Source organism: Henckelia pumila, chromosome 2, assembly GCF_033568475.1.
Source record: "Henckelia pumila isolate YLH828 chromosome 2, ASM3356847v2, whole genome shotgun sequence".
Lineage (NCBI taxonomy): Eukaryota > Viridiplantae > Streptophyta > Magnoliopsida > Lamiales > Gesneriaceae > Henckelia > Henckelia pumila.
This window is the reverse complement of record NC_133121.1, coordinates 95,425,438-95,436,604: the sequence shown is the minus strand read 5'-3', so window position 1 is coordinate 95,436,604 and position 11,167 is coordinate 95,425,438. Positions and strand designations below refer to the sequence as shown.

General features: G+C 32.2%; 2 protein-coding genes across 2 annotated transcripts; both read right to left on the bottom strand.

Annotated features, from left to right (window-relative positions):
• Nucleotides 1-229: 229 nt before the first annotated feature.
• LOC140877963 (protein FAR1-RELATED SEQUENCE 5-like) lies at nucleotides 230-1,346 on the bottom strand. The gene is made up of 2 exons (XM_073281564.1): nucleotides 376-1,346; nucleotides 230-293 (listed from the first exon to the last, which is right to left on the bottom strand). The coding sequence occupies exons 1-2, from the start codon at nucleotides 1,344-1,346 to the stop codon at nucleotides 230-232; spliced, it is 1,035 nt and encodes a 344-aa protein (XP_073137665.1).
• On the bottom strand, nucleotides 1,346-2,531 carry LOC140877962 (protein FAR1-RELATED SEQUENCE 5-like). The gene is made up of 2 exons (XM_073281563.1): nucleotides 1,940-2,531; nucleotides 1,346-1,857 (listed from the first exon to the last, which is right to left on the bottom strand). Exons 1-2 carry the CDS (start codon nucleotides 2,529-2,531, stop codon nucleotides 1,346-1,348), a joined length of 1,104 nt encoding a protein of 367 aa, XP_073137664.1.
• Nucleotides 2,532-11,167: the final 8,636 nt, after the last annotated feature.

The window sequence follows — 11,167 nt, the reverse complement described above, 5'->3', positions numbered from 1 at the left end:
GAACAGATCTTACCAAGTTCATATACCTCAACTTCAGCTGCAATGTGGGCAGAAACAGAGAATAAGCCATGCATTAGTTAATGAACTCACTTGGATTTTGCTCAACAACAATGGAGTTCAGAAATCACAAAAGGAGTACGGAAAAAGCAAAATATAATTCGTAATTAATAAATAATCAAAAGCACCAAAGTGTACGACTCACTAGTTAAAGAAAAAAATGAGAGACACTTTATGGATCCACATCTTCTTCGTCTGTGCTCGTATCACTGTTGTATTGATTATCTATAGTTGACCTAGTAAACAATAAATCAAAATTATTGCAAGAATTAATGACATTGATTGGTGTAAATGAAAAAAAAAATATTCTAGACATACCCGTCACGCAAATTCGGACAATTGCGTTTATCATGGGACACACCTCGAAGCCCACAACCATGGCATTGCCTAACTCTTGAGATTGATTTCTCCTTCGCAGATTTCAATCTCTTACCACATCTTTTTGTTCTCACTTCAAAAGGATCCAAAATATCCAGGGGCCCATCAATAGTTCTCTTCCTCTGCCTTCCCATGCTCAGATTTCTACTGCTGTTAATTTCCCTAATTTTGTAGTAGAGAGAATCCAATTGTTCCTCCATGAGCTTTGTTCTCTCATCAGTCAAAGATGCCTCATCAACTATTAATGAACTCTTGAAGGATAATCTCGAGTGTCGTGAAATCAAAAGCTTCTCCGGATCATTGCTGATATTTTCTTCACCCATTGTATATGGTGCTCCAACCATTGCATGTTGTGTCCATCGATTGAGTATATATTTATCAGGCAATTGAAACACCTGGTTGAAACGAAAATAGGCTAACATATGCCTACATGGAATTCCCTCAAAATCAAACTTCTTACAACTACATGATATGTAGTTCTTTTCTTTGTCATGTGTGAGCACCTTCGGTTTAGAGGAAGAAGAGCTTTGATAATGCATCACATTGTAGATCACTTTCTCATCTTCTTCTGAGACTTGTTGCACACAATAGCCATGACTCTCACTGATTTCACTTTCAAACTCAACCCATTTTTTTTTTGTATACACCTTAACCATCTGATGTTCCATTGGCAAATTTCCTTTGATCTTCGGAGACTCATTTCTATCAACATGGTCGGAAACTAACTCATTGTGCCTTTGATGTTTGAGTGCTCTATTGAAACGGATTATAAAATCCACCAACGAGTTCTTCTTGGAGACATACCTCTTAAAAAATGAATGAGAACTTTCAGATCTTTGACTACTTGACATTCCAGCAGCAAAAACATGATTAAGATATGCTGGCACCCACTTCTTTCTCAAATCATACATCAGTTGTAACCAATCATTTCCCTCCAGTTAGCACATTTCATGGCCTCTTCCCAAGAACTCACAAATTCATCTGGTGTTGTTGAATTTTCGATGACATGCTTGATGCTTTGATAGTGGTCACGAAAAGTCATAGGGTCTAATTTCTCTGAGAACTTGTTCAGTATGTGCCACAAACAATATCGATGCATTGTTTGTGGGAAAACTTGTGCAATGGCTTTCGTCATAGCAGGATCCTGGTCAGTAATGATCACGTTTGGTGCACCTGTAGGCATGGCTTCTACAAACTTGTTAAGCAGCCAAACAAAAGACTCGGTTTTCTCATCACTTAGAAATCCACAACCAAAAACAATCGTTTGATGATGATGATTAACTCTTACAAGTGGTGCAAAAATCATCCCATATTTGTTGGTGTTATACGTCGTGTCAAACACAACTACATCACCAAATGCACTGTATGTCCTCCTTGATACAGCATCCGCCCAAAAACACCTATTTAATCTCTTTTCTGAATCTGTCTCATATATGAAGAAAAAAATCAGAATTCTTCTCTTTTTCGGATGCAAAGAACTCGATTAGTGTTTCTGCATCGATACCTTTTTGTTCATTTTTCAGATCTCTCTCAAAGTTTCTAATATCTCTTTCTGTGCAACCAATATGCTCAGACCCTCCATACTCAATCTCCAATAACCGAATTTGCTGACAAGTTGGCACATTGGCTTCTAAAAATTGTTGATTCAATGCTTTCTTTGCTGCCGAAACAGTGTGATGTGACCGTAGCAAATGCACCTTTGAAGGAGTCGATAGTGGATGATTATGACTCTCCTGAAAAGCACTGACAGCCCAGTTTGTTCCACTTTGTGCCTTCACAATTGAAATTTTTGATCGACAACCAGTTCTCACTTGACCACGAGCTCTTTTTTTTCTTCGTTTCTCATCACTTGGTTGTTTCTTCTTCTCATCGGTATGCCCTTCTTTAGAGCATACAAATTGTTTCCAAACAACCTCATTTGTAATCTGATCTTTTTTGCTATTGTTGATTCTCGTGCTAAATCCAGCTTCTCGAGCATAATGGTTATAGAACAAAAAAGCCTCATCTACTGAGCCAAATTCCATCCCAATTTTGGGTTTTCTCTCATCTACAACTTCGGGCATGTATATCTGATCATCATCACTGTTTTCTTCCATACTTTATATAGATATCACTACGTAAAAAAAAATCAATATAAAAACGAGAGGTTTCAAAACAGAATTGGTAAAAAAAATGAGCCACTTGCCTTAGAAAATGGTTAGGTAAGGTGACTTCAACAACCGTGTTATTTTAGTGGGTTCCAAATAATATCTGTATAAATTTTATGTTTAAAAACATATTGCTATTTGAATGAAACTGAAACTCACATCAAAATGTTTAAAAACATTTAGTTCCTTCATGACTGCTTTTATGAACAAGAACCAAAAAAATAATTACAAAGTGACACAAAATTATAGTGGTTTTGAACTTTAAACCTTGGTGCTGATGATAACTTGAGGAATAACTTGTAATATACCAAAAAATTAATGATTTTACATTAAAATCTTCGTCAAAATTTTTACACTAAAAAATAAATGATTTAGTGAGATCTATACAAAAGTTTAATTGGTGGGGTCATTAAAACACAACCATTATTTCGGTAACAAACAAGAACTTGTTGTTTAAGTGGAAAAAGCCAAGAACAGTAGCAAGTTTGACTTGCAAACCTTAAATTTAGAATATTTTAAACAAAAATGCCTCCAAATTCTTTTTGATTCTTTATATTCCAATATTATTCGAAGCAAGGGACACTCATTTTAATTCCTTCATGACTACATCATCGGCTTGTGACTGAAACTGAAACACGCACCAAGATGAAACCAGGACACTCATTTAATTCCTTCATGACTACATCATCGGCTTGTGAATTATTAAATCTCTAAAACAGAAACATTAATGTTCTAACAAAAACAAGAAAACATAAGGATTTATCTATAAGAAAAAAAATCAGAACCCTTACCTTTTGCCCGAGTAATGACCAGATTTATCAAGGCCTTAGATTTACGAAGCAGGACCCAAAATCTGCATTTTCAACTCAATTTTTAAGGCCAAAAAATTAGTAATTAAAAAAAAGAAAAAACAAATGACTACAAAATGAAATCAGGCAAGAATTTTTTTTTAAAACACATCATTAAAAACAAGAAAATGAGAAAAAACAAGACCTATGAAAGAGAGGCGCAACCAAAGGAATGGGGCGGAGGCTTACGGCGGACGCTGGTGGGAACCGACTTTGAAAGAAAGAGGAAAGATTACAGATTACGGGGAAGAAGTGGCGTTCTGGACAAGTTTTAATTTTTTTTTTTAAAAAAAAATTACGTGGCATGACATGTCATTAAATCGGGAATGTGGTGGGGAGGGTTAGTTAGGCAGGAGAAAAGATCTATATATACTAGCTATCGTGGCACATGCGTTGCATGTGTATAATATATTTTTACCTATAATATTTTATGACTTCTATTAGACAAAGTTTTTTTAATTTTTCAATTTATCATTTTTTTTGTTAGTTACGTATTTATTTATTGAATAACTATTGGTAGAGAGGATGAAATTTTTAAGAAAACTTGAATGAAATTTTTAACATGACTTGATTGACATGGTATTGAGATGCATATCAATATAAATAACAGGGAATGCTTCCAAAGAAGGGACAAACCCAAGCCTGTTAGGAAAAAAATTTGAAGTTTGGAGTAATATCATTGCACATGACGTTTGCAGGACAACAATATAGATAGTGAATTTACTCAGGCATGCCCTCATCCAGAATCATCAAGTGAGAGGGTAAAGTCTTTCTCTACATGCAGAGAAACTTCGTTATTTTTGTATTAAATTCAAGTGAATTTCAGCACGCGTAAACTAATTATTATTTTGCAGGGTAGACGTTCAAATGGCATTTCTAGCTTGTCTCAAGATTTAAATGGAGTGTTCATTACAACCTCATGCATGGATCGCAGGTGTAAAAAAAAGCTTTCTTGAAGGATGTGTCCTTATTTGACAAACATCACTTATAGATGATATCATACACTGTCATTTATACATCTTACATGAAAGAAATCTCGAGATGCACAATGTGGTGCCAAAATATTTTCAGATATACCCACATTCTCATACCAATTTTTTTTTATAAAAAAATATTTGGAATTTCAAAATTGTTTTATGCACATATATTTTCAATAAATAAATCCAAAATCCAAGAGGATAAAGAGGAAAATAATATATAAAAACGGAAGCAAATTAAATGCCTGCAGGATTGACATAATTTAATTGTCCTCCAACTATGAGTATGTACAGTGTGAATTGAAATTAATTAATGTGCAGAGTGATCCACTCACTCACTCACACCCATACCATACACCTTTCATCCACATTGTGCAATCATCACCTTCATCAAGCCGAAAGAGGATCATGGCATTTCCAAGCATGAAACAGAGAAAATTGTTTGTGGAGGATACATCATGCACAAAATACAAAAGAGACTGTACACTCTCAGATGAAAGAAACCATGTCAACTCACCTGGAGGTTCACTCATCCTGCCTGAGGTTTGTACCACAAAATCCCAGAAGAAACTATTTTCCTTAAGCTTTGAGGTAAAAGAACATTTAGGAAAAACCCCCTAAACCGACACAAATAGCAATTCATCTGTTCTTAATCCTCCATCTTAATTGAAGAGAAAGACAATCCGAGATTACTTTTCTGTTTCCTGATAAAGTGTATTCCTCTGTTGCTGTACATCACAATTCTGAATATCAAATCAAAATTATGAAATTCACATGACTAATGCAAAAGGATTTAATGAAGAAAAATTTATCGCACATAACATATAGATCATATATAAACTATAGATAATGTACATTGAACATGATATCGCAATACATATCTATAACTCTTAAGAGTTAAGACCACCATCTCCTTCTCATGAGTACCTGTTCTTTCATTCTGCACCATGTAATTGAAGGGGAGGAAGCGGCTGAGATGACATGGACACTGGCCATCACATGCCTTGGTTTCCTTGCACGCGATGAAAAGAAGCAAAGGTTTTCAATTAAATTCAGATAAAGATAGTAAACCAATCATCTAAATGTGATGCCCTAACAAATCCCTAGATTCAGAAAACTGAACATATACTTAGTAGAATATCCAAGCCAAATCAACAACCAAAGAGATTGGGAGAAAGCATTTGATCCTTACCTTTTGTTGAAACGTAGAGTGCAAAGATCTGAATGGAGAGTACAACGTGCAAGGGAAGTGAAACAGGGATTTGAAACCGTTGTTTAAAGTGAAAATGAAAAGTAATTGAAGAAACTGTTAAATGTGGGGGAAGTTGAGGGGAAAGTGGGAGGATAGAATTGGGAAGTTAACGAAATCAATTAAAAAATGAGACGGGGTAGAATTGGGAGAAATTTTTGGTGTGTTTAATGACATATCAAAACAGTTTTTATAAGACCCTCACCCTTAATAAAATAGTAGAGATAGTAGAGATATATATATATATATATAATTAGAAAGAACACGTACTATGCACGTAAATAATTTATAATTGAATATGTGTTTATTAATATCTAATATATATATATATATATATATATAATGATAAAAGATATTCGATTGACATTAATTTGACAACATTAATTAAGACACAATATGATGAATTAATGGAATGATCAGATGATAAAGTAGAGAACGATGCATGTGAGTGACTGATAATAGAAAATGGGTTTTTTTTTTAAATTTAATTTAAAAAAATATTTGAGTTGCAAAAATAATGCATGCACGGAGATAATTCAAAAGTACTTCAAAACGCCAATGTGGAGAGCGGACGCTGGCAATTTTTTAATGCCAGCGTCCGCTTGTTAAAGCAGAGGACGCTGCCACGTAGGCAGCGTCCCAGCTGCCCAGCTATGCGCATGCCATATATTATATTTAAATAATACCAGTGTCCGCTTTGGCTAGAAGCGGACGCTAATTATTCACCGTCTGCCTATCTATAATGCGGACGTGATTCGAGACACTCAAAATAATTAAATTATCGAGCACGTATAAAATTACCACAATAATATACAACCTCCCGACAAAAAATGTTGTTGTTACAGCAAGATTTCCAACTCTTTCATTCATTCAGCGAGATTCGCGCAAACATTGAACTCACTTTATTTTTTTGACCATTGAACATCATGATTCTGACAATATTCCCACAAAACTTTTGACTACATTAAATAACGTGTTTAAGCCTTACAAAATTTTAAATTCAATCGTTCAATATTCTATATAACAACAAACAATTAGTTTGTCTAGATCTTTTATGCAATTCACCCTGGACAACATGCCGCATCCTTCTGTTTCAAAAAATAATGGCATTTTCATGATATTCCCTCCAGTTTGTGTTGCGATGGCCTATTCTAGTGATGTTGTGGAGGCCATCGTTATCAACTGCAGGTTGAGGAATAGGTTGACGCATTTCAAATTGCCTCAACACTCGATTCGGACGATGCATCTCTACAATTTCAAAGCAGATCACAGGACAAACACATCGCCAAATATTAGTATCGTATGAATCTATTATTGTCCTGACATCTGGATCGTTTCTCTCGTACACTATCCAGTTAAACTGCAAAATTAAAATGCAAATCTTAATTAAAATTTTTTATAAAAAATTTCATTGTTGCATTGTTTATATATTTTAGTATTATACCTCATCGTGATTCATACGATCAAAACAATCTCTTATAATTCGAAGAAAGTGTGTCGGTGCATGAGTATAACTGAAAACATTGTTCCACCTACAATAAAAAAAATAATTAAAAATCAAGTTAAATAATCAGAGTTCATATTATGACAATAAATTTTTTACCGTGCACCATAAGGAGAAAATGACATAATTTCAGCATCAGAGTTCGGGGCCACGAGAAGAGATAAGCCAGTCCGATTAGGATTAACACATTTAATCCTGCTCTATGCCCATATCTGTCATTATTGAAAAAATATAATTCAATAAATATTAATTTAGTCTCAGTTAAATCAAATTAAATTATACCTGTAAAATAAGTAAAGGCCCAGATATTATTGATTTTCATATACGTGTTGCATTGCACAACTCACGGTATAGGAATGCTAAAACTGCACCTCCCCAGCTGTAAGATTTTATTCGATCAATATTCCAAAGTAGTTGTAAAAAAATCAATCTAGCCGATCCTCCTTGATAATCTGGTAGCATTATTCCTCCGATAATCATCAATGCTACACATCGACTATATTTTACAACATCAACCTCGGAGCTATTATCTTCAATATGTATGGAGATGCAGTGTTCATATAAAGCGGTCATCGACAAGTGACCACCTTTGAAATATGAGGCTAATGGCGTAAATCCCAATAAATTGAGACATATGTGTTGTCATTCTCCCACTTTGTGCGAATCATCTACACCAGATATAGGCTCACCATCAATTGGTAAACCCCAAATAATTGAAACATCCTGCAACGTGATAGTCGCCTCACCGCATCTAAAATGAAATGTGTGAGTTTCACGTCTCCATCGTTCGACCAGAGCAGTAATCAAATGGTTATCATAAACACGAAATCCACATTGCAGGACACCTAAAAATCCCATATGGTGTAAATATGCTTTCACACGGCTATGGAAGCCATTCTCCAGATACAATTTTCAAATCAAGTTGTTCGATCATTTGACTCGAATAATTTCATCGATCGTTTGCGGAGAAACTACTGATGATATGTGTGATTCTTGCAAATACAGCACGCTGGGATCTTCTATTCTCGACATTCTGGAAAAAAAAAATCGACAATCGTTAATCAACAAAAAAATTATATAATAAATAATTGATACAAAATTTTTAAATATTATTATATACTTATCAAGTTACGTACCTGAAATGATTCCCAAATCTTTGCAGCCAATCAAACAAATAGGAAGAAAATATAATTCCGAAAGCTACGCAACCAACCAAATAAAAAAGATAAAACAAAAGCTTCTCAAATTTTCGCATCCGCAAACAACACAAAAAAATGATTACAATAAGACAAACAACAAAAAAAAACCAATTGAAAAAATATATATAATAAATAAAATACATGCATCACGTTACGCACCTAAATTCGCAAAGTTTCGCAGCCAATCAAACAAAGAAGAAAAAAAAATAATTCCAAAACCTACGCAACCATCTAAATAAAAAAAATAAAAAAAGCTTCTCAAATCTTTTCGCAACCTACGCAGACAACACAAAAAAAAAAAAATTACAATAAAGCAAACAACAAAAAAAATCAATTGAAAGAAAAAAAAAATATTTTCAAATATTTTCGTAACCCACGCAGACAACACAAGAAAAATATTAAAATAAGTCAAACAACAAACAAAATCAATTGAAAAAATTATATAATAAAAAACATGCATCACGTTACCTGAAATTCGCAAAGCTTCGCAACCAACGAAATTAAACAAATAAAAAAACAAGTGAAGGAACGAAGTGAAGTCGTATAAAAAAAACTCAGTAAAGGAACGAAGTTCATGAAAAAAACAACCAAGTAAAGAAATATATATATAATAAAAATATGCATCACGGATATGCAAATAATGCATGTCCGTGATACAATAATGCATCACGGACATGCAAATTAATGCATCTGTGATGCATGAGCCAAGCAGAGGAGGAGCGTCCTCCTCTGCAGGCAGCGGACGCTACTTTGGCAGCGTCCGCTAGTTGCATGGCAGCGTCCGCTTCTACTGTAAGCGGACCCTGATTTTGTCAAGGTCCGCTACTGACACCGGCGTTTTGAAATAGTTTTGCCACACCACCCTGCATGCATTATTTTTGCCACTCAAATATTTTTTTAAATTAAAATTAAAAAAAACCCAATAGAAAATATAATCACGAGATTTAAATAATGTCGAAAATCGTTTGAATAACATCATGTTTACAAATATTTATAAATCTAAATAGACCAAAACATAATAGATAAAAATACATCACTATCATAAATTCATATATGTTCACTTATTGTAAGAGCGTCTCACAAGTTTTTATGAATTCATATTTATTGTAAGAATTATCTTGATTTAAAAAAAATATATATAAGAATTATCTCATACATTTAATTCAAAAGTAGAAAGTAATTTCCATTTTTTAACTTTCTCATTAATTTCTCTTTCTACTAATAAATTTGAAATAAATCAAATTAATCAAATTGTATTGCAAATAAAATATTTAAAAAAAAAATTGCAAAAGAGCACCTAGAATCGACGTGCTCTCAACGTCAATTTTATTGAAAAAGTATCATAAGATAAATGACATTTACCAACATGTTTGTAAAGACACTTGTAGAAAAGTGTAAATTTAAGATATTTATTGAGACATAATTAAAAATATAATTTTAGAAATTAAAAATAAAATAAAGTATCACATTAAAACATTTTGTATTATTGTTGTCAATTCAACCAAATAATTAAACACGGTTCGTTTTATTTCAATCTCAATCCCTAAATATATTGTTCTCGAATAATTTACAACCATATTTGAAATTTTCGATATATTGTTTAAAAAGAATTTCAAATTCACATTTATTAATTTAGTTAAATTAACAAATTAATAATTGAGTTATACTCGATTATAAATAAAATCATCTCATCCGAAAACAAATCAATATATTATCCCACCACACTCCAACCTCTCACTATTTTATCATGACAAGTGACAATTATTATTGTTCATATCTACGCTACGTTGAGTTACAGTAATAATAATAATAATAATAATCATGATGATGACGACGACGAGTCGACGACGATATAATATTTATTAATAACCATAACTTATCAGTTAATGAGTAATATTTGAATAATATTAAGAGTTTTATTCAAGTAGAGTTACACTAAAGAAAAAAACCGATCGCGATAATTTTTTGACCACATGTTTTATTCAAGTATTTTTTAAATTAAAAAAAATATTTGTTGAAAAACAGTAACAAAGACACCTCATTAAACAATATCTGGAATTTTGTTCAAGTAGAATAAAAAAAAAATTCACAATTTTTTTTAACCATATGTTTTATTCAAGTATTTTTTAAATTTAAACAAAAAATATTAGTTGAAAAAACAATAACAAAGACACTTCATTAATTAAAAATATCAATTAAACACGTGCAATGAATGTAAAAAATTTACAATTAAATATATGCTTATTAATATCTAAAACATAATAAAAAAAGAGGTATTTGATTAATAAAATTAATTAAGATATAATATGATTAATTAATGGTAGATAATAAAATAAAAATAAATGATATAGAAAGAAATTTACGATTTAAAGTGATATATTTACATGCATTGTAGATAATAGATATTAGGTATTGTTTGGTTTGGTGTATTATTAATCTATGTATAACTTATCTCATCCAATTTTGCGTAATTCTCGTCATATTATTTATTCATCTATTAATTATTAATTTTACATCAATCAAATCAAATAAACTATAATCTATCAATCAAATCAAATAATATATTAACTATTATTTTTTATTTATTTTTAATTACATTATATTATTTATCTATATATTACTTATCCCATCACTATGTATGACATTCAATCAAAAAACAATGAGATCCTAATCTCGATATCTGTAGTAACCCAGATTCCATTTTAAGATAATAATATGTTAAACATGATTAAGGGTTGGTGATTAACCAAATCCGGGGTTTAATCGGACTTCAGAATCAAGAATTGAATTTTCATTTCTCTGAGCCAG